At 43.1% G+C, this 20,898-nt stretch overlaps 4 protein-coding genes across 4 annotated transcripts; 1 reads left to right on the top strand and 3 right to left on the bottom strand. All coding sequences in view use genetic code 11, as the record gives it.

Annotated features, from left to right (window-relative positions):
- Positions 1-310: 310 nt before the first annotated feature.
- EGR_08420 (Ubiquitin-protein ligase E3B) lies at positions 311-10,269 on the bottom strand (the record flags this gene model as incomplete). Its single annotated transcript, XM_024497669.1, has 30 exons — positions 311-511; positions 590-685; positions 729-840; positions 943-1,125; positions 1,260-1,384; positions 1,462-1,599; positions 2,033-2,239; positions 2,280-2,357; positions 2,432-2,563; positions 2,634-2,733; positions 2,816-3,032; positions 3,147-3,265; positions 3,415-3,583; positions 4,856-4,988; positions 6,093-6,249; positions 6,434-6,588; positions 6,631-6,749; positions 7,672-8,180; positions 8,253-8,365; positions 8,552-8,616; positions 8,789-8,912; positions 9,093-9,198; positions 9,307-9,389; positions 9,422-9,507; positions 9,569-9,659; positions 9,692-9,799; positions 9,834-9,887; positions 9,917-9,981; positions 10,013-10,127; positions 10,159-10,269. 30 exons carry the CDS (start codon positions 10,267-10,269, stop codon positions 311-313), a joined length of 4,071 nt encoding a protein of 1,356 aa, XP_024347888.1.
- Positions 10,270-10,664: 395 nt separating this feature from the next.
- EGR_08421 (Putative pre-mRNA-splicing factor ATP-dependent RNA helicase DHX15) lies at positions 10,665-14,063 on the top strand (the record flags this gene model as incomplete). The annotated part of the gene is made up of 11 exons (XM_024497670.1): positions 10,665-10,714; positions 10,744-10,844; positions 11,328-11,670; positions 11,746-11,947; positions 12,021-12,365; positions 12,440-12,785; positions 12,856-13,047; positions 13,113-13,235; positions 13,335-13,525; positions 13,640-13,809; positions 13,910-14,063. The coding sequence occupies 11 exons, from the start codon at positions 10,665-10,667 to the stop codon at positions 14,061-14,063; spliced, it is 2,217 nt and encodes a 738-aa protein (XP_024347889.1).
- A 47-nt stretch (positions 14,064-14,110) lies between these two features.
- Positions 14,111-15,952, bottom strand: EGR_08422 (CBL-interacting protein kinase; the record flags this gene model as incomplete). Its single annotated transcript, XM_024497671.1, has 8 exons — positions 14,111-14,306; positions 14,362-14,435; positions 14,476-14,529; positions 14,571-14,699; positions 14,734-14,807; positions 14,886-14,953; positions 15,285-15,341; positions 15,852-15,952. The coding sequence occupies 8 exons, from the start codon at positions 15,950-15,952 to the stop codon at positions 14,111-14,113; spliced, it is 753 nt and encodes a 250-aa protein (XP_024347890.1).
- Positions 15,953-16,223: 271 nt separating this feature from the next.
- Positions 16,224-20,153, bottom strand: EGR_08423 (TBC1 domain-containing protein; the record flags this gene model as incomplete). The annotated part of the gene is made up of 8 exons (XM_024497672.1): positions 16,224-17,053; positions 17,159-17,263; positions 17,344-17,585; positions 17,801-17,900; positions 18,325-18,591; positions 19,143-19,291; positions 19,708-19,817; positions 20,118-20,153. The coding sequence occupies 8 exons, from the start codon at positions 20,151-20,153 to the stop codon at positions 16,224-16,226; spliced, it is 1,839 nt and encodes a 612-aa protein (XP_024347891.1).
- Between the last annotated feature and the right edge of the window lie 745 nt (positions 20,154-20,898).

Here is a 20,898-nt window from a genome sequence, read left to right on the forward strand (position 1 = left end):
GCTCGTTCTCCGTAATCTGATGTAGATTGAAATACTTTTTGTGCCAAATTTCTACCTTGTGCCGTCTGTGTATTTTGTGGTGGTAACCACCTGACTGAATGTCAGTGCTGGGACCGCGATCCAATTTACGCGGGCCATCAAACAGGAGAAGGCTTCAGAAAATAAGCAGGTCCGTTTTACGTGTCAAACACCTAAAGATATAGGTTTTACATCGATAAAATCAGGTAAAACTAAACTTTTGTACACAGCGGTGCGGCCAAATAATGTAGATCAATAAAAGAAGGCCTGTTGCTGTAGGAGCGTTAAAGCGTCAGGAGAGCTCGAAACCGGCATTACAGTGTATGGCGTATCGCAATTTATCTCGAAGGGTCGCTCGTGAAGCGTAGTTTGGAAGCTTGAGGAGGTTGAAGCACGTCGATGCCGATGGTAGACGGGCTTGCTCTTCACCGCCTCGACGACTACCGAAACCGAAGAATCCCTTCAAAACGGAACCCAATGTGTCACCCATATCCTGTAAAAGGGAATTTACACTTCTTTTTGATTGTTTACGTACAAAAAAACCGAAAATCGTAAGGGAAAAAAAGCTAACTTGGTCCTCATTTATGTATTGCACACATCGGATGCAGAAAGGCGGTTCCAGATACGCAAATCCCAGCAGCGGAGGCTTGGAACAACTTGTGACAAACTAAAAGAAACCATTTCCCCTATGAATGTCCACACAAACTTACCTTAAGGAAAAGACTTCGTTCCTCATCTGAGAAGTCCTTCTTCAAAATATCCCATAGCCAAGTTATGACTCTGTGGTTGCTGTAGAAACCGCCAGAGTATTTTGTGTGTTGCCTTTGTTATGGCAGAGGCAAAAAAAGAAGACATTTAGGGAAAGGATCGCACTAAGGATTATAACATCAACAACCCATCGTCGCGGTCATCACGTCAACGTACTTCAGATCCTCCAGATCAAAGTTGACCGAATCTCCAGATATGAGCTGTTGCAACTCCGTGGGCGAGAACATTGCCAACCACTCGGGATTAATAATTGAGTAGAAGCCTCGAATAAAGCTAGCTGTCTGTCCTCGAATCTGTTTGTACATCCGAAACATGGCCATTCGATGCACATAGCTGATTCTAGGCATAGGGAAGTGGGGAAACGGTTCATTCATTTTCCAGGACACTCGGTTGCTTTTTTAAAGTGTGAGACACATCACAGTGATAGGAGTAGCATCTGCTGCCTTCAAAAAGGAAAAGCACTGACAACTTACTTGAGATCATTGTTGACGGTGATGTAACGCCCACCGGGGACCAAGTCGTGAACCACTATTTGACCAAGGCAGTCCTCGTCGTAAGAGAATGTCAGCTCCAAGTCTGACACATCCCCCTCGTAGTGCTATAGGGGGAAACAGTTGATCACTTCTCCGCTCTACATGGCATATTGACGTCTGACAACCAGTAATGTCAACTTACTTTTATGTAAGTAAGGCTCTTGTAAAGATCTCTATCCAAAGTTGCTAGTTCGTCCAAAAAGCTGTAGCAACTGGCTCGTTGACGCCCCAGAACTTGAGTTAAAAAGAAGTTTGCGAATGGAACATCCACTATGATACCCTTTAGAAGAACAAAGAAGGGATTAGCTCAACGTTACAGCCTCCACTTTCTCCCTAGGGACCCAAAATATCAAGACTGCTTCAGGAAAACATAACCATCTAAAATGGGGAAAATCGTAAACACTTAAGCGACGACTGCCTATCAAAGACGCCTTCCAGCCAAAGTTTTGATCCTTTGTAGACTTGGACAGGGTGAAGTTGGTTCACTTATTGTGTTCAACGATTCCGAGTTTCTTACAGCATAGACGTTGGACCTTCCACCCACTGTCGGTGGAATCAGTAATTAGGCTAGGACTACGCGATATAGTTGACGACCAAACCGACAGTGGTGTAGCCTAGACTCGCACGTTCTGCAGCCCCTTCAGCTTGTCGATGGAGAAGGGTATCCTCGTTGAACTTACTTAGGCAACAATTAAGCACAGGTGATAAATTACCTCATAAACAGCTTTAGCTAAGAGCTTGCCAACGAACTCGAACAGTTGTAAGTGGCTCTCCTGAATATGCGACGTAGGGGAAGGGTAGAGGCGTTGATCAGATGTAGCCCGAAAAAGATTTAGGGTTGGATCAAAGACACGACGAAGAGTCTCCTCCAGAAACTCCTTGAATACCCCGTCCAAATCGATGCCCACTTCATCCAGACCCTGGATGGGACGGTTAGGGAAAAGGATTGACAGGCCCTACCAATGCGTTGATGAATTGGACACGAATCTTCATGCGTAATTGTGTAGGCGTGAGGTTAGCCAATTGTTGATAACCATCCTACAGATCAAGCAATCCACACGTGAGAAGAGGTCATCGCGTCGACAAGGTGGCAAGTGGATGACGTCTGTTACCTCGACTATACGATTTCGGTGTATCATAATGACAGTTCCCACCGCGGAGCTATCCAGCATGCAGTTTGTCTGTCCCAAGATTCCAAGAGCCGCCTTATCTGCTCTCACCAATTCGCGGAACAGTAGAACTCGCTGAAGGTGAAGAATAAGTAAACAAATGTGCGCTTTGTATGAGACGTGAAGGGCAAATTGGATGACACACCTCCTTCCTTGAAATGATGTGTGGTACGTGCTTGAGAAGGAATGTGGCGTGAGCTTTCTCCTTCCGTAGATCTGATATAAAAGCTGACGGCTTGACACCGCTGAAGTGAGAAAAGTGACAACTCCCTTCGTGTAGTCTGATGCATGTTAACTAAGGGCATTCGCCCCACCTCATCAACTAACCAGATGAGCCAGAAATTAGGTGGTGTAAATTTGCACCGACTATCACGGTTATAAAGGATTGCCAGTAGACGCAGACAAATGGAGAAGAGGGTGGTGGTGGTGTTGGAGGTGGACAATTGAAGACATTCCGAGATCCTAGACGAGTGTGGATTTTGTAATTCCAGGACTTTTGTAGACGAAGAGTTCTCGAAGGAAACAGGTTGAATGAGTGAGGTTGCTGAAAAGGAAAAAGTTGTTGCTCAACCCCTTGAAGTCATTAACAGTTAAATGGAAAGGTTAAGCTTGGCGTAGGGGGGGGGGGGGGAGAAGAAGTGGAGAGAAAACAACTTACGATTAGATACAAGGAGGACAGTTTCATAGATGAGATAGTTGAAGAAGTCCGCAATCGCCAGTAACTCCTCAATTTCAAAGGCTTTGTGCTTCTCAAACACCTCTACGTCATCCAGAATTCTGAAGAAAACAAAAATAGGGGTTCAACATCCTCTGAAATGCACCCCCCCCTTCATGCCATCGTCATGGAGCCACTTTCAACTACCGAGACGAGTGATGAGTAAACAGGTAGTATTTTCACATCTAGAAGGGAGTGGAAGACCACTTACATAAGGAGGTTAGAGGTGGCAGCAGCAAAGAGATGTAGGAGGTGGGAGGAATGAGGTGCCAACTGCCATCCAGCTTTGGGTAGGGTGAGTAATGGTGCCCAGTCCTTGATACTTCCGGCACAACTGATCAGACGCCACATACGCGGCAGTAGATCCCCCAAAGTTAGACCTGTTTTAAGCATTACAAAGACAGCTTTTTGGTGTCAGTCTAGTCTCAAATCAATCCCGAGGTGATGTTTTCAAAAGAGGGAAGGTGGTGGGGGAGGGGAGGGAGAAGAAAGAAGAAACCGCCTTGTTTGAACCCCAAAAAACCCACTCACCTCATGCTCAGTGCCTCGAGACGACGACAGTAAGTTCGATAGAAAAAAGACTGACAGAGCTTGACAGCTGTAGTTACATAAAATTATTGATTGAATAATTATTGATTAATTACCAATTAAAATCAATAACCACGTGTAAAAGGAGATTTTTTGTTCCACTTTTCCTCCAGCTGAAAAATGAAGAAGAGTATTTTCCTCCTACTCTGGATTTGTCTGGGTGAACAGCAGAGAGGACTCAGTACAAGCATACCCATTGTACAGAAGGCGCCCCTCCTACCCCACTTCAATAAGGACTTAAGCCAGGTCTTGACCGAAGGAAACCGCAATAAAGCACTGATAGCTGCCATAGGCAATGCCTTCATCACGTGGCGAGAGAATGAGCCAATAGAATTGAGGATAGAGTACTTTTGTAGGACGGATAAAGAATGTCATGGAGATTTTCGCCTCAATGGCTCGCAAAAACTAATCCAAATTGAGAGCTTCGATGCAGGCACTGCATTAGAATCCACCGTAACAAACAGCCGCGAGACGTACTTCGCGCTGCTACGACTTGTGCCACGTCGTGAACAGGGTATTGCAATCATCGTCTTCCAACTCATGGTAATGGAGAATGTGGCCTTTGAAGGTCACGTTAGTAGCCAGTACATGGTGCATCTCCAGCCACCCCACAAACGAGTTCTAACACATGGATGCAAATTTAGGGTACAGGCCTACAGTAAAGCCAATCTCATGATATTTCACTTAAATCCCAACTACTTCATGCCCACTGGCATTAAATGGCAAAAATTTGTGATCTACAAACGTGTTAGTGTGAAGAAAGCGCCAGCCAATAAGTACATCTACGTACCTCTCATTGTGATGACCAGATCACCCTTCAGTACGATTCCACTGACTTTCTACTACTTCAAAGAAGTGACAATCGAGTTAGGTGACAAAGGCAAACTATTGGTGAAAGGGACAACTGTAAGTTGATCCAACAGGTCTTCATCATAGGCATTAGGGAGAAGAGAGTAGGAACACGTACAACTTGAATTTTGACACTCAAAGACTGCCATGTTATATTTACAGGGAAATGGACTAAACCTCCACGACTGTGGGATGTACACGGTGCGTTGGTACACCTACGAAAGGCGACATGTGGTGGACGAGGAGTGCGAGGACACAAGCTACGTGGCACTTTGGAGTCAACCTCCACCCACCGGACCCATCTTCGCGCACACCAAACGCGAAGTACCCGAGGAGTGGACTTTCGATCTGAAGGAGTTGCAAAACGCAGTGATTAAAGGTCCCACCTCTGCCCTCGTGGCCTGTGTCTGGACAGATGTCTTTCAAAGCATCCCCAAAAAAAGGAACTTTGCCCTTGTCATAACCAGGTGAGTGAGAGAAAAGCACTGACTGACTAACTAACCAACTCCATGATTTGGTATCTTACTTGTGATTACAGACGCGCTTTCTACTCCGAAGGGGAGGAGTTGGGATTTATGATGTACGCCTACCTCGTGACCTTCACGAAACCCTCTCTCGAGGGTTACGCCTGTTACACAGAGTCAATGGCATTAGCAGGCATGCGTCCCTACATTCCATTTCCCCAAGAAAAGTCCAAATATAGTGTCAATCCCACCGTCTCAGTTAACAATCGCCACTTACGCTTTACAATCCGTGCTGACTATATTTGTGAGAAAAAAGGAACCTCCAAGCCCTTTACTGGAGTCGCCGCCAGTGAGAGCGACGCTGGGTATGCAATTTCACTTCACTACTGATTGACTTCTACGAAGGTAGATACATAATCGAGAAAACACATCCCTTTTCCCCAACAGTTACCTCAAAACACGATCAGATAAGCCTATTGGGAAAAACTTATGTGAAAATCCATATCAAAGTACCGATATCACCCTGCCAAACCATCTACCATGGACACAAGGCAATATTCTAAAGTTTCAGATTCATCTGACCAGAGGAAGTGTGGTACGAGTTGTTGCAATTGACGCCAACAATCGGGTCAGCGTGAAACCCCGGAATGCACTCTACACCCAAGAGGTGGAAGTGAGATGCTTTGAGAAGCGACTTCGTCTACTGGTAAAAAATGGTATCAACTTTGAGTTAGAGTACCTGGAGATGTCTGGAGAAGTAGGACCTAACAACTACCTTCCAATTGCCTCCTACACACCCGAATCTGGCTATGAGGTGAACAAAAAGGTGAGGAGAACAAAGTAAATAGTCACACCGATAGACTGATTGACGGAAAGAGGCATTTGATGTACTTCTCTTGCAGAATATTGACAGTTCGGCAAAATTAAGGGGCAGGTCAAATGACTACCATTCACTGACATTGACCGCGATGGCGTACCATTTACACACCTTCCATGGATTCCGTTGTCGCATGAAATTTCGCAAAGACGACCTCCCCGAATACGAGATGGTGAACGCTGGGCCAGTGTGCTTTGTGCGTCGACCACCGCCGATTGAGATGACTGTGGACGACATCACTGTGCCCACGGTGGAGGATGAGTCGATTCTTCAAAATAGGGAACTGCAAATCTTCCAGACCACGTGCATTCAACCGGAAACACAACTAATCTTTACATGTAGCCAGTGGCGTGAGATGGAGACGTGTGACGATCTACACACTGTTGATAGCGTCTACAATGTAGACACCGATTTGATCATTTACAATACAAAAAGGCGAGAGTATATCGTACAAAAACCCGTATTTGATCGACTGGGCAGAGGACGAGTTGACATCCCCACCGTGCCGTATGATTGGCATATTGCAGAAGCCGTCTGCCATCGAACAATACGTCTCGCGGACAACATCTCCCACATCGTCATCGACCAGTACTCCTCCGCCGTGCGACTATGCGTAACCCAGATAAAATTCCGTTTCTACTTAGCCCACACGGGGTTTGAGTGGAACACGGGACTGACTATGTCGCTGGAGGAGATGATAGGAATGAATGCTGTGACGGAGATAGATACAGATGAGGTGCATGCAGTGGATGTGGGCTCGGCGGTCATCTGTCGAGTGAGAGATAACATTCGTGTCAATAACACGGAAATAAAGCAACGAAATATAGGGCTAGACAATGGTACGCAGACTGTAAGAATGTTCAGCTATGACAACGTTTCAATCGCAATCATAATGAATGTGGATTACAAAAAAACGACCACCTATGCAGCGCTTTTGTGTCAAACAAGAAGGCTGAAATCACAAATAGTCGAGAGATCAGCGGTGAGTAAGCTAATGTTAGACATGTTCATTGAAATTTAGGTTTTATGGCTGGTAGTTCGTGAGTCAATCCTGAGGGATAACGGAGCCAGGGAACTCAATGATCTCATTGTCTACTTGCTGTTGACGATAACCGCTGGTCTTTTGATTGCTGCCTCCTGTCCACTCATTGCTATGTTAAGTCAGAGGAGGCAAAGTCGTCAAAGAGCCAGGCATCGGAAGGCAGCCGCCAGAAAACTTAAACGTCTTGACTACCTCAGAGAGGTGGGTAATAACTAGCAACAGCTCTGTTGAAAACTTGTCAGGGAATTTTATGCTAGGCAAGGAAAGGATGCTTGTATGACTTTTCTTTTCCTACTTTTCAGATCGGGTTACACAAGCATGATATAAATACAGAAGTAGCCAGAAAATTAAGTCCTAGAACAAACATGTTCACTCTTGAGCATGGGAAAAAAGATCACGAAGCGGATGAAATTTCCCCTGCTAGAGAAATACCCCAAGCAGAACCTCAGGATGAGGCATGAACCCGGACGGAATTGCACAAATCACCAATGTATCCTATGTTTAGAGTAATTTAATGTTTAACCTGTAGTGGACTTCAATATCATTTGCATTTTTGGGGGGAGGGAGAGGAGGATCAGGATTTAAAAAAGTTTGAAGAGTGTAAGAAGACAAAAAAAAGGTTATCTGGAATTTCATAACCCAACTGACCAGCCAGAATGTCGTTACGAATCTCTTTGAGTGATCCGATGGTAAAGCAGTACAGCATACACACCACTTTAATGCTGTTTGGTAAATTCTCAGGTCCGGGTGTCCCACTCTCCCGAGGCCAATGATGGTGGTATTTGAGAGGCGTGCCTACAGCACTACCTAAGTCACCCTTCCGTACGGGTATACGATTTTTGAGTTGACGTAGGAAGGCGCTCAAACCAAGACGATCGGAAAAACCCCTTCCATGATGCCGAGATACGAAACTGGGCGGATTGGCGGTTAGAAGACCTTCCACAGATTTCCTCTCGCTAACTGTGTGCTCGGTAAATTTGAACCTAGGCGACTTCGCAGCACTGATGGAGATGGAAGTTGATGGGACTGTTGCGTTTGTTTGCTCGGATTCGCCCAAACCTTCTTGCTGATAGAGATCGGCAAATAAAAGACGCACCATTCGGCCATGCCACAGAAGACGCAATTGACTTGCCACATGAGGTGCAGAAGCCTGAAGACTAAATTAAATAAAACAGCATTGAAGAGACACTAGGATTTTACCCCATTAGTAAAAAAATAAGATTTCTCACTAGTTATCGAGTGGTTTGGAAAACCAGCCCAGAATTGGATGCCAACACGTGAGATTGGATTTCTTCTGTCCAACAAATCCACCTAACAGATCAAGCAATCTTGAAAGAACAATCTATGAAGAAAAATAGTCATTCTAAGGTTACTGTGGGGGAAACAGCCTTACATCAGTTACAATTTTTTTGAAGCCATTAAAAACAATACTAAAGCACTCCAGAAAATAGTCACGTGATTTGTATGAATAATGTCAAAAGAAAATGTCTGCGTGAATAGCAGGATGAGGGAGTATGGAGAGACATACGCAAAACTCTTCACAATGATCCACGAGAACTTCAACTTCCAGTAGACTCAACTGGATCAGATTAGCTGAAATGAGGAAAATGATCGTCAGTCAAGCTCGTCAGGAGGACTTGTTTCGATATGCATGAAGAAGGAAGGCGACAAACGATGTGGAAAAGCTACAATATTGACGCTACACAAGGCAAGTTTGAGAAGCGATTTGTGTAAAACAGAACAAAAATACAGCACATTCAAATACCTATGAGGCAGAGAGCGTAGGAGCCCTCCAGACCACAATCTACGATAGATTGATTTGGTAGACTCTTATACAGATAGGTAACAACACGAGAGCACAATTTCTCCCGAACAATTACATCATAAGCCTAAAATCGAAGAAGCAAAAGGTGTAATTCATTTTGAAGGTAGATAGAAAAGGCCTTAACTCTAAGCGATACGAGAAAAAAAGGGCAAAATTAGTCATGAAGTGCCTGAACCCTTCTTAGCTATCCCCCAAGGGACCACTACGATACGCTAGCTATTACCTTTCATAGGATTTAACTCACTTCACTGGCAAGGGAGTTTATATGCAGAACAAAGCCAGGCACCGAGAGAATGTGAACCACGAAGAGAGAAATACATTCTGGCGAGAAGTTACACAAAAGTAGCGGTCTGAAATATGGGAAAGGGGGAGAATAAAAGAAACGTAGGATGAGCCACTCAACACATTAGATCATAACTTGAAAAAGACAACAAATTGGGGGTGCAATAATAACCTACCGAACAGCTAAAGAAAATATTCCTGTTAACGAAAGCGGAGTAAGGACCGGTATGTGAAGTGCCAGTCCTTTCAACAAGAGTTGCTAAACAGATAAAAGCTGAGACAATCACACACCTTCAGAGCCGGATATAGACCATGAACTACCAGATCCTTGATAAAAGAATCAGTTATAGCCACTAGACCTGGTTTCATCTTGCTATCTAAAATAAAGGAGACAAAATAGTATTGCAGTCTCCTGGATGGAAACTTTTGGAAACATACCTCTAAGAATTTTCCACTGATTACAATTCGTCATGGTAAGTACGAACGAGAGTAAAACGTTCATCATGTTGGAGTCCGATTCGTTAGCCGGCTACATCATGAGATGATTGAAATGCACATTACGTTTAGGACTCCAAAATATTTAACACAGACGGATAGAATCCAACGCGTTTGTGAAATCCACACAATTAGATAGTCACGACTTTGTATCAGTGATAAAAACGAACACTTCTAATAAGGGTATCAATAACGAGTAACCTCAAACCTCGTCACATTTACTCGTCGACACCAACAAATATCGACAAATGCCTTCAAAAATCTACCAGAGTAAATAAATTATTTCATAACCTCTCTGTCGAAGTCCAGCTTAAAGCTGTACTTCATCTTATTGATTAATTTTGATAGTGAAACAGCTTAAAGATGAGAAAAGTTAAAGAAACAAACCTGAGTACGAGACATCTGAGCGGCTGCCACCAAGTGTGGAACCAATAAAGGCGCAGCAATCTGCTCTAAGAACCTCAGCTAAATGTTTCCTTGAATTATAGCCACGCCAATATCTCTAATTCCCAAATAAAACCTTCTACTTGTACCTGTATACATAAGGCAGCATTTCGTCTTTCCCGTTCACCCTTGCGCTGCTCCCTATCACGCTTCTGCTTTTCGACAAAATCTTTAACGCTTGGCTTAACCTCCGCAAACATCCAGACACCAAAAAACCGTAGAATGAAAATGTCCCAATGTGGCCTATCCTCCGATAGAACGCCGGTTCAAATTAAACACTCTTACGAAAAAATTATAAGAATCGATGCCATATAGTGATATTTAGAAAATGGAAAAAAACCTTTTTGTTTCATTAGGTGCTTTAAACATTGCTTGTTCTTTTTCAATTTTGAGTAAAACTTAGCGAATTATTTCTTTTAAAGGAATCCCGGTGACATTAGAACAGCACCAATTACAACTTTTTATTTTCTTTAAAACTTTCGTTAAAAGCTAAAAATTAGGTTTTTATGAAAATTATTTTGAAAAAAACCAATTTTTAGATTGTTTTTCCTACTTACGGCGTAACCACCACATTTGAACTTTTCGTGTCATTCTAATGTCCAGTCGTCATCGTATTGATATTGGTGGAAGTCACAGGAAATCAAAGTAAGTATATCCCTTCCTTCCAGCTTTAGGTTTTCTGATTGTGATAATTCCAGCGAAAACTCTCGTTCCCGTGACCGCTCACCAATCGGTGTTGTATCTAATTCATCCATTCAGATAAATCCCCATACAGGTAACGTTTGCTCCATATATTCTTCTAAAAAGAATCGCGATTTCCTATTGCAGTTTTTGTTTTGAGTAGGCGCGTATTTGAACCGCTTTTACGCCTAATAGTTTTCAACAATGAGGTTGTTTTGCTCCTAAAACAATTGTCCACTTGTCCATACCCGATGTTGCCCATACTTCCCGTCTATCTTTTACTTCCTGTGTGATGTTAAGGCTTGGTTTGATATTGTAGTGTTCTTAGCATGCCCGGTTCTCTCTGATTTGATAGTTGTTCCTCTAAAGGCTTCTCCATAGCTCATATGCTTTCCAACATGGTCCAAATTTATTCATTTGGACAACGCTGACTCTTTGCATCAATGCGTATGCGACTTATTTTGATTGAACGTTTTTGCTGCAAATTCTGACTAACTTAACAGTATGCGTGAAGGTCCGTCATGGCGGTCTCTGTAATATTGACAGCATAAAATTATTTCACTGCATCCATTTCTAGGTCTCCAGTATAGTCAACGCTACTTTGATATATTTCGAAAGCGAATACAACTGCCTGTATGGGAATATAAAGATCAATTCTTCAAAGTCCTAACAGACAATCAAGTGACTGTTCTTGTTGGTGAGACTGGCTCAGGAAAAACAACACAAATTCCACAATGGTGTTTGGAATGGTTAAAAATTCGCTATTCGTCAAGAAAGTGTGTTGCATGTACTCAGCCTCGTCGCGTTGCAGCAATGTCCGTTGCACAGCGTGTGTCTGAGGAAATGGACTGCCAGCTCGGTAATCAAGTCGGTTACAGTATTCGATTTGAGGATTGCACCTCAAATAATACCGTACTTAAGTATGTAGCATTTGTTCATTTGGCTGTTTGGAATCACACTCCGTTTGGGCCTCTTGAATGCAAATTTTTTTTAAGGTATATGACAGATGGTATGCTACTTCGTGAGGGCATGTCCGATCCACTCTTGGAGAACTACGGGGTTATCCTTTTGGACGAAGCTCACGAACGTACACTTGCTACGGATATACTTATGGGCCTACTGAAAGAAATCATAGGTCAGCGGCCTGACCTAAAGATAGTTGTAATGAGCGCAACCCTTGACGCTGGCAAATTTCAGGTGGGTGTACTGTACATACTTTTCTGTTTGATTTTGGACTCATTTGATACGCCTTTTCTTTATCTTTGTGTAGGATTATTTTGATAATGCACCCTTGCTGACCGTGCCTGGCAGAACTCATCCGGTGGAGATTTTCTACACTCCAGAACCTGAGAGGGACTATCTGGAGGCAGCGATTCGGACGGTTATTCAAATACACGTGTGCGAGGAGAGTGAGGGCGACATCCTCCTCTTTCTAACTGGACAAGAAGAAATTGAAGAGGCTTGCAAACGCATCCAACGCGAGGTGGAGTCTCTCGGAGCAGATGTGGGTGAATTGAGGTGCATACCACTATACTCCACGCTTCCGCCGAATTTACAGCAGCATATCTTTGATCCTCCACCACCACGTCGTAAAAATGGTGCAGTTGGCAGAAAGGTTTGATTCTTTTTGATTTCATCGTTTTTATCCTATGTTATCCCTTTAATTGTGCCCGTAATATGTTTTTTCAGGTGGTTGTATCTACAAACATTGCCGAAACCTCCCTTACCATTGATGGAGTTGTGTTTGTGATTGATCCTGGCTTTGCAAAACAGAAGGTGTATAATCCAAGAATTCGTGTAGAATCCCTCCTTGTCACAGCAATCAGTAAGGCTTCCGCTCAACAGCGAGCCGGACGAGCTGGACGAACACGCCCAGGCAAGTGTTTCCGTCTCTACACGGAAAGAGCCTATCGTCAGGAGATGCAGGACAACACCTATCCGGAGATCCTCCGCTCCAACTTGGGGACGGTGGTGCTGCAGCTCAAAAAACTAGGCATTGATGATCTTGTTCACTTTGATTTTATGGATCCACCAGGTAGTTTTACATCGACATTCTTTAATAATCACTTAAGGAAGAGTTACCCTCAACTCCTCCTTTATTTCAGCTCCGGAGACGCTTATGCGAGCACTGGAGTTGCTAAATTACTTAGCAGCTCTAGACGATGACGGCAACCTAACAGATCTCGGTAGTATGATGGCGGAATTTCCTCTGGATCCACAGCTTGCAAAGATGGTGATCGCTTCTTGTGATTACAACTGCTCCAATGAGGTTCTGAGCATCACTGCCATGCTGTCAGGTATGTCTCCTCGTCCTATTGTTCTGTTGCGGTTCTAACCAATTCTCTTACTCATCGCTTTACAGTACCCCAGTGCTTTGTTCGGCCAGCCGACGCAAAAAAAGCTGCTGATGAAGCAAAAATGCGGTTCGCCCATATCGATGGTGATCATCTAACCCTGCTTAATGTCTACCATGCATTCAAGCAAAGTGAGTAGTTGCAGAAATTCCTACACGGCCTACCTCCTTCACATCATGCGAGGCTGTATGACTCCGAAAGTTGGCCTTTTTCTGATATCCTCCAATTAGATCAAGAGGATCCTCAGTGGTGTTATGACAACTTCATCAACCTCCGGTCACTCAAGTCCGCTGACAATGTACGTGTTCAACTGTCACGCATAATGGACCGATTCTCTTTGCGGCGTTCGAGCACCGAATTCGCGTCTCGGGACTACTACCTAAATATTCGCAAAGCCCTGGTCTCCGGCTTCTTCATGCAGGTCACAACTTCTTTTTACACCTCGATAGACTCATAAATTGAGGGAGAAAGAATGCCTCTGACCTCTCACTGGCCGTTCTCTGCGCCAGTCATTTCTTCTGTCTGTCTTCTCTAGGTTGCGCATTTAGAGCGGACAGGTCACTACTTGACGGTGAAAGACAATCAAGTGGTACAGCTGCACCCCTCCACTGTCCTTGACCACAAACCCGAATGGGTGCTCTACAATGAATTTGTTCTTACCACCAAAAATTACATCCGAACAGTCACAGAAGTTAAACCGGATTGGTAAGGTCTAGAGATTTCGCTGTTGACAAATCTTCCCGCAAAAAAATCGTAGAGTCGTTTCTGTTTTATTTTTCTTTTTCTCCCATCTTTTGGACATCAGGTTGATTCGGATAGCACCGCAGTACTACGATATGACCAACTTCCCTGAATGCGAGGCAAAACGCATTCTCGAGCGATGCGCTCACCGAATAGCCCAACGTCAGCAGAAGAAACAGCAGGAGGAGGAAAATAAATCCGAAGAGGCTCAGCACTAACTCCCTTCGGAGATGCATTTTATGGTAGAAGTGAAAAAAAAAATAAACTACTCATCCCCTGTAAACGTGGAATTTGCGGACACATGTAATTTTTTTATGGATATGTTTTTATCCACGTTGACTCCTAAAATAGGCATGACAGTGTTAAACGATTGCACCTTCAATTTCATTGCATCGAATCGCTCCTCGGGATTGCGATTTAGGGCGTTCGTGAGGAGGTCAACTGCGTGTCTACTGATGCATCTAAAGAGCTCACTTTGGGAAGTATATTTTAAGTTGTTCTTTTTTGCACGCTCACCTATTCTCAATGTCGAAAGGCCTCATTCTAATAGCCTCGAAGACATCATACTTCGTGAGTCCATCGTAGAGGAGCTGTCAGCGCCGCTGAAACATCCGATTAGTTGGTATTTACCTTTCCGGTGAGCATAAGTGCTAGTGTAATCCCCAGAGCCCAGATATCTGCTTTCTAGTGGAGGCGACTCAAAACCTATCTATGCGTGCCTTTACCTTCCCTGAATAGGCTTCTCCTGTACCCTGAACGCATTCAGGAGCAAGGAAGGCCGGGGTTCCAATGGTACCGCTAACTTGGTCATCACCTTGTAATTCAAGCACTAAACTGGAACCAAAGTCAATCAGCTTGCTAATAAGTGGTACTACGTCGGATACTAACCTGTATTTCATTGTTGTTGTCGATCATCATATTCTCCGGTTTTATATCTCGATGTATAACACCGATAGAATGAACTTTAAGGGATCGGGGCATGCTACTAACAAGTGGTCAGTAGGAAGGGGGTGGGTGTACAGTGACTGCTGATTACGTACTGTAGGTAACGGCATCAAGCATTCCGTGAAAGTACGGCAGACATTCATGCTCGGGTAAATTCTGTCGTCTATAAAGCAAATTTTGAAGAGACCTTTAAACAACGTCGAGGCAGCGGATTTAGCGTTACCCGTTAGGAAGGAAAGGAAAGGCTAAAATACGACAGAGTTGCCATTCAAATGCAAATTTACCAAGTCCTTGTGGTCCACCAGAGGGGCTTTGATGAATCCCAATCAATGGTATAATATTTTTATGTGAAAGTCTTTTGTGTATGTTGTACTCATTTGCTAGTAGCTCTAAATGGAGTGAATTATGAGTCCATGTTGAATACCTGCGATTCTGAAGTATTTAATGAACTAAACCAGGCAATTAGTAAAATAAAAGCGCCCATTATCACGTACGTAGCGATTGCGACTTTTGGGTGACGACCGGGGTGGTGGTGCATCAACATCAGATGTCTATAAAACGAAGGTTTTAGGTGCCTCATAAACCCCCCTTTCCTCCCCGTTCTCCCAAAAACAAAAACAATTGCAGACAATAAATCTTTAAGAAGGCGTACACTTTGTTCTGAAGTCTCGGCAGCATCAATTGGTTGATAGTAGATAACTTTGGAGATGTATGGACCTTGTTTTGCATATTCCATTTGGAACGAGTTCGTGACGCAAGAAAAGAAAGAGCCTAGATTATGCGATTTCGGCAGGTACAGTAAATACCTTTATCCTATTTCCCGCACAGGCTAGAATGTGACAGGGTCTGAGTCACCCAATCGTCCTAGGTACGCGTAACTATGGTAACTGAGACACTTTAAACCTCGGGTGTCTATTACCACACTTAAATGTGCGCCTAGCCAATCAGGAAAAAAAGAGGCTCAGCGCAACCACCAAAATGCCCGAGAAATTAGCCAAGATGTAAAAACACCCAGAAAGTTGAAAAAAAAGTTGTTCTGTGATTGCAAGCATCCCAGACACCCATTAACTCCCATGACCAGTTGCAACAACGGCTTAAAGACGCAAAATTGACGTCTAATGAGGCCCTCACGCGGATATACCCCACGGGGCTGTACAACCATCTCACTCGGTGAAGGCTGGATCCAGAATTCAAAAAAACCCACTAAATATTACATGATGGGAGAAAGCCGTCGTTAGTACCTCTAGACAAACATACGAAATTCAAATCACGTCACAAGCACGCCCACACGGGAAAGCGACATTAGGAGTGTCTCAAAAGAACATGATGGTATATATTCCCCATTTTTACAGAAAAAAATAGTCCGCCAAGTAATCACAAAATATGTAGATCATGCGTTAAGAATTTCTCAGTAGTAAACGATCTTCAATGCTTCATCGTTTCATCTCCTGATCCTTTAGGTAGGCATCAAAAAGGCCACGAGCACGACTGAGGATGCTCCCCAAATTGTGATGTTTATTGTAGGTTTGAAAAAGATGAAATAAATCACAGACTTCATGAACATGTTCCAAAATTTCTTCTCTGTACTCCAATATCATAGAAACACAGATGAAAAGAAGGAAAGGATTACTACCTCCACCCATTACATCAGGTGAAGGTAATTCTACAACCCAGTCCTTCATATGCACTGGATCGCCCTCATGGATGGACGTGGACTCTCGACTTTTGCGATTAGGGGAAGGTACTGAGGGGAGAAAAGTGACTTTTTCAGTCCCGGCAGTGTATGGAGGATTGTATTTAAATTCATCACCAACCAGACTGTTGATCAGATTTGTATCGCACTGAGTGTAGTGCGTTTCCTCCGCCTCAAAGACAATCGAGGACTGCTCAGTGGAGAGTTGCGAGTACAAGGTGGTGGAGCCCACATCAGACCAAGTAGAGGCAACAAGCGCAATAGCTGCCCATTGCACCTCGGAGATGTGTAAAGCCTCTTCAAAGGGAAATTCGCGAATAAGCTCGAGGAGAAGCCAACGCTCCGTGAAAAACATATTGCCCAGATTATGAATACGCAAAAATTGCGCCATATTGTAGTCTGTATAAACAAGGAGATCATGCAAATGCTGCATTTGAGTAATCATTGTTATTTGATCATGTCCTGGAGCAAATTTCGGTGCCAGACGTCGCATCAGGGCGCATAGGCAGACGTAAGCTGCACCCTCCCCATCCTGCACATAGAGGAGGAGACTTGCAAGGTTCGACATGCCTAATGAAGTAAAGCTGCTGTCTGTCAAGTGTCAATCAGCCAATACTATCAACAACAGCCGAATGTACAAATTAGACAGACAGTATTAGTTAGTAGTTACCCTACCTTGGTGGTAGCCAATTCCGGGATGGTAAATTGCATATGTGGCAAGAATACTAAAGAGCTGAGATATTCTTTGATTTTTACCGTCGTTGTGGTAAAATGGATGGTCTAATTGCCAAAGAGAAAGAAATGAATATGATGGCAACATAGATGCAAACCAAGAGGAAACCCAAAGACGCCAAACTTACTACGATCCGTACGGACAACATCAACACTAGCCAAGGTTATTGCATTGACCTGGGTCTTGGTCAATCGACCCTCTCGGTAGGCCTGTTTCCAAGCCTTTTTCAAGAGCTTATATTTCTCAATCCTACTATGCAGTAACGCCATACGCTCTTTCCCACTTAACTCAGGTGGGTATATCTTGAGGAGGATGCGCCAAGCAACCTTCCGTAGGCTAGCGTCCATACCACGAAGGTAGACATTCTGACTGAAAGATAAGCGACACAAAAAAGTCGCAGAATAGTAGAAAAATAAAGAGCTACATTCTTCCGCTTTATGAATGCGAATTTTTACGGGAGAAGTTTCCTACGTTTTAATGACTTTTTGAAAATGAAAGTATCAAAGTACATTTAAGACAGATACAACCAAGCTCGTAAGGTGTTGATAAGTACAAATACGTGATCAGTTGATGAATAAACGCACTAAAAGTCGAGAGGCTGCACAATTCTTCCAAAGCCATCCATGTAGCTGCGGAATTCTGCCTCCGAAAGAGGTGGACGAGAAGGCAGGTCACTCCTGAAGTCTAAACAAAAAAAAGGAAAAAGGGTGTAGAAAGTTACCTAGCTGGCACTTTTTGTACTCGATCTCGGAGGCCAGGCCAATGTCTTACGAGTCAACCCGCATGCCGGTGGTGTGTGCACTGCCCATTTCTTTCTGTTCACTTTAGAATTTTTCCCTTATTACGCCTTTGGAAGTCGGTATCCCAAATGAAGGCGTAATGCTTCATTAACACAAGTTAAAAACGATAAGATACCCTAATGTGGCTAACAAAATATGCATTAAATAGTGAAAGACAGTAACTTTAAAAAAATCAGTGTGGAGAAATACGCTTAATGCCGACGCAGGCAATTAGAATAACACGCCTCCTCGGAGTACAGAAGATGGGTGAGAGCAGGTGATGCGACTGAATGATTTAGCGAAATGAAATAGCGAGCAAGCAAACTTACTTATGACCTTTTCGAGCGAAGTGACCGTTTTCACCAACTGTTGTGAGACATTTTGTAGAAATCTTCCACTAACCCTTGCAGCACGGAGTGTGGAGGCTAGGTAGCCAGTAGAGACTGAAGGAGACCACTTGGGGAATGAGCTAGGTGTCACAGGTTGTGATGATAGGTAATAAGGGCTTGGACCGCTCATGTTAGCAACCCTAGCCACCGAGGCATCCTGAGGATGCGAGACTATCACCTCATCGCTGCTCACAATATCCCAGCTTTCTGACAAGCGGAAAGGAATAGACATTTTTCATATTTTCTTCCTTCTGCATTGCAATGTATAAGTTTTAGGGTAGGGTAATGAAAAATGGGTAAATGTCACGAGAAAACACCAGGTGGTTAACAATGAATGCGCAAAAACTTAAACTCGAGCTGAAACGATAGCGCCTGCCAACCGAAAAGTTTCTGTAAAATTATTCGTTTCCTGGGTGGATAAGGAGGGCAATAGATGAAAACTAACAAGACATGGGAATGTGAAGATATTTAAGATACTGACAACAAAAATAGGTAAAAATGGGATCAAAGGCTAGATTGTCCCATCAAAACAGCTTTGGCGTTTGTTTTATCTTCTACGCTGCGACGAAAAAAAGTTTTGAGAAGTTGGCCTAGAGATTTCCTGATAACTAAAGAATTGAAATTAAAGTTTTTTTGATCTGCAAGCAGTAGGTCAAACACAATTCAACGACAGTGTAAGATCTATATTGAAAAGATATTAGAGGGCCTACGAAACGATTAAGCTTGCTCAGTCAGTGAGTCACCACAAACAAACCCACCATCACTTTTGGGTTTGGCCTCAATGAAAAGTCGAAGAGTGCAGTCGGTGCAATGGGATAAAGCCTTGTGGAGATCGATGTCTGATTGGAGGAGGGATTGGAACTGTTCGCCGTACTTGTCTCTCGTCAGGTAACTGATAGAAAAGTCGCTAAAAAGGCAGGCGATGCAGACATGAAAGAGAAAAATAAACCTTAAAATGAATTCAAATTCATAAAAACAAAAAAACCCATTTACGATTGCGTTAGGGGTTCAGGAAATCTCGCAGTTATAGCAATCTGTATTGATGGAATGTTAGATCGTAAACGAGGAAAAACCAATTTCAGAGGCAAAGAATACAGAAATTAAACTCAAACGAATCAATTTAAAAGAAGCACTTTGTCGTAGGCTTCGAAAAAAGGAGGCAGGCTTTAGCCGAAAGAATTTGGGGAAAATTGTGGAATTACTTTCTCGGTATAAAAAAATTGTAAATTGGAGATAAGACTTTTAAAAAAGATAAAGAAGCGATAACGGCAATAGTTATGTTAACAGGAATAATTAACAGCAATAAATAAAAGGAATTCATACTCATCCGTGCAAAATTCCCGCTGAATCCGTTCTACCAAGTTATCGTATGTCGTAACATTGGGGTCCAGTATGAATTGACAGTATGAAAGCGTACCATTCAAAGATACAAACTAAAATTAGGAAAAAGATTTGAGAAAAGTGCGGTCGTAGGACAAACCGCATGTAAGCAACAACCAATTATACCAATAGGAGCGGCCAGTTTCTGAACACGACACGAAGCAGACAGAAAACATTCGAACACACAGCACACCAAATAATAGTGAGGTCAAGTAAAATTCCAGAAAAGACCTCTTCTCATCATTTGGTACCCAATGCAATATATTAAGAATATGCCGTTTAAGAGTTGAGAAGTCTTTAACACTTAGCGTGTACAGTAAAGCGGTTTAATGAAGCTATATCAATATCACTACCTTTATTTTAACACGAATGTCTGGTGCAAAGTTCATAATCGCAGCTTAATGTGCACCAAGAATGAATGACGCAAGGTCACATATCTCCCCACAAATGTATTTTCGGCCGAAATTTAAAAAAAAACTGTGGCAAGTATAAACAAGCAGTTAAATCCATAGAAGAAAATATACAGAAATTTTCAACTAATTGACTTTTTTGAAAGACTTGTCGCGTATGTGTTTGCACAAATTTTATTTTATTGCAATCAAAAGTTTTTTGACAAAAGACTCCAAGAAACCTTTGAAAACGTACTTATTTTCTAGCGGATTTGACCATTTTTGCAAAAGGGTAACGAAGGCGAGTATTTGCTACAACTTGTTTAGATGTTCCCATATCTCCATTATACGTGACGAATGTATGCAGAATCCTACTAAATGCCACTTCTTTTCTTTGCTTTCTGTCATCCTAAACGATATATTGTAGAGATTTAAGCTCATTCTGAAGTCGGGTGTCTTAAAGCTCTGGCAGATTATGCAGTGCCGAAGCGCTAAAATACTAGAGATCTACTGGCATTGACCGGGAGAAATCCACAAGAGAAGACTAAAGTACCCGCTAAACCAAAACAAAAGTCGAGCAAACAATTGCAGAATTACGCAGCCTTCCCCTGTTCTTGAGCGTTGTTCTAACCATAGCTTTAATCAAACTCTTGGGTCACTGCTGTAATGAAAACACTCACGTACCAACCGCGCCATATTATCAAATTTGAACGTAACTGAGTCACCTAACTAAAACGCCGCTTAG

The sequence above is a fragment of the Echinococcus granulosus genome, assembly GCF_000524195.1.
Source record: "Echinococcus granulosus chromosome Unknown EG_S00106, whole genome shotgun sequence".
NCBI lineage: Eukaryota > Metazoa > Platyhelminthes > Cestoda > Cyclophyllidea > Taeniidae > Echinococcus > Echinococcus granulosus.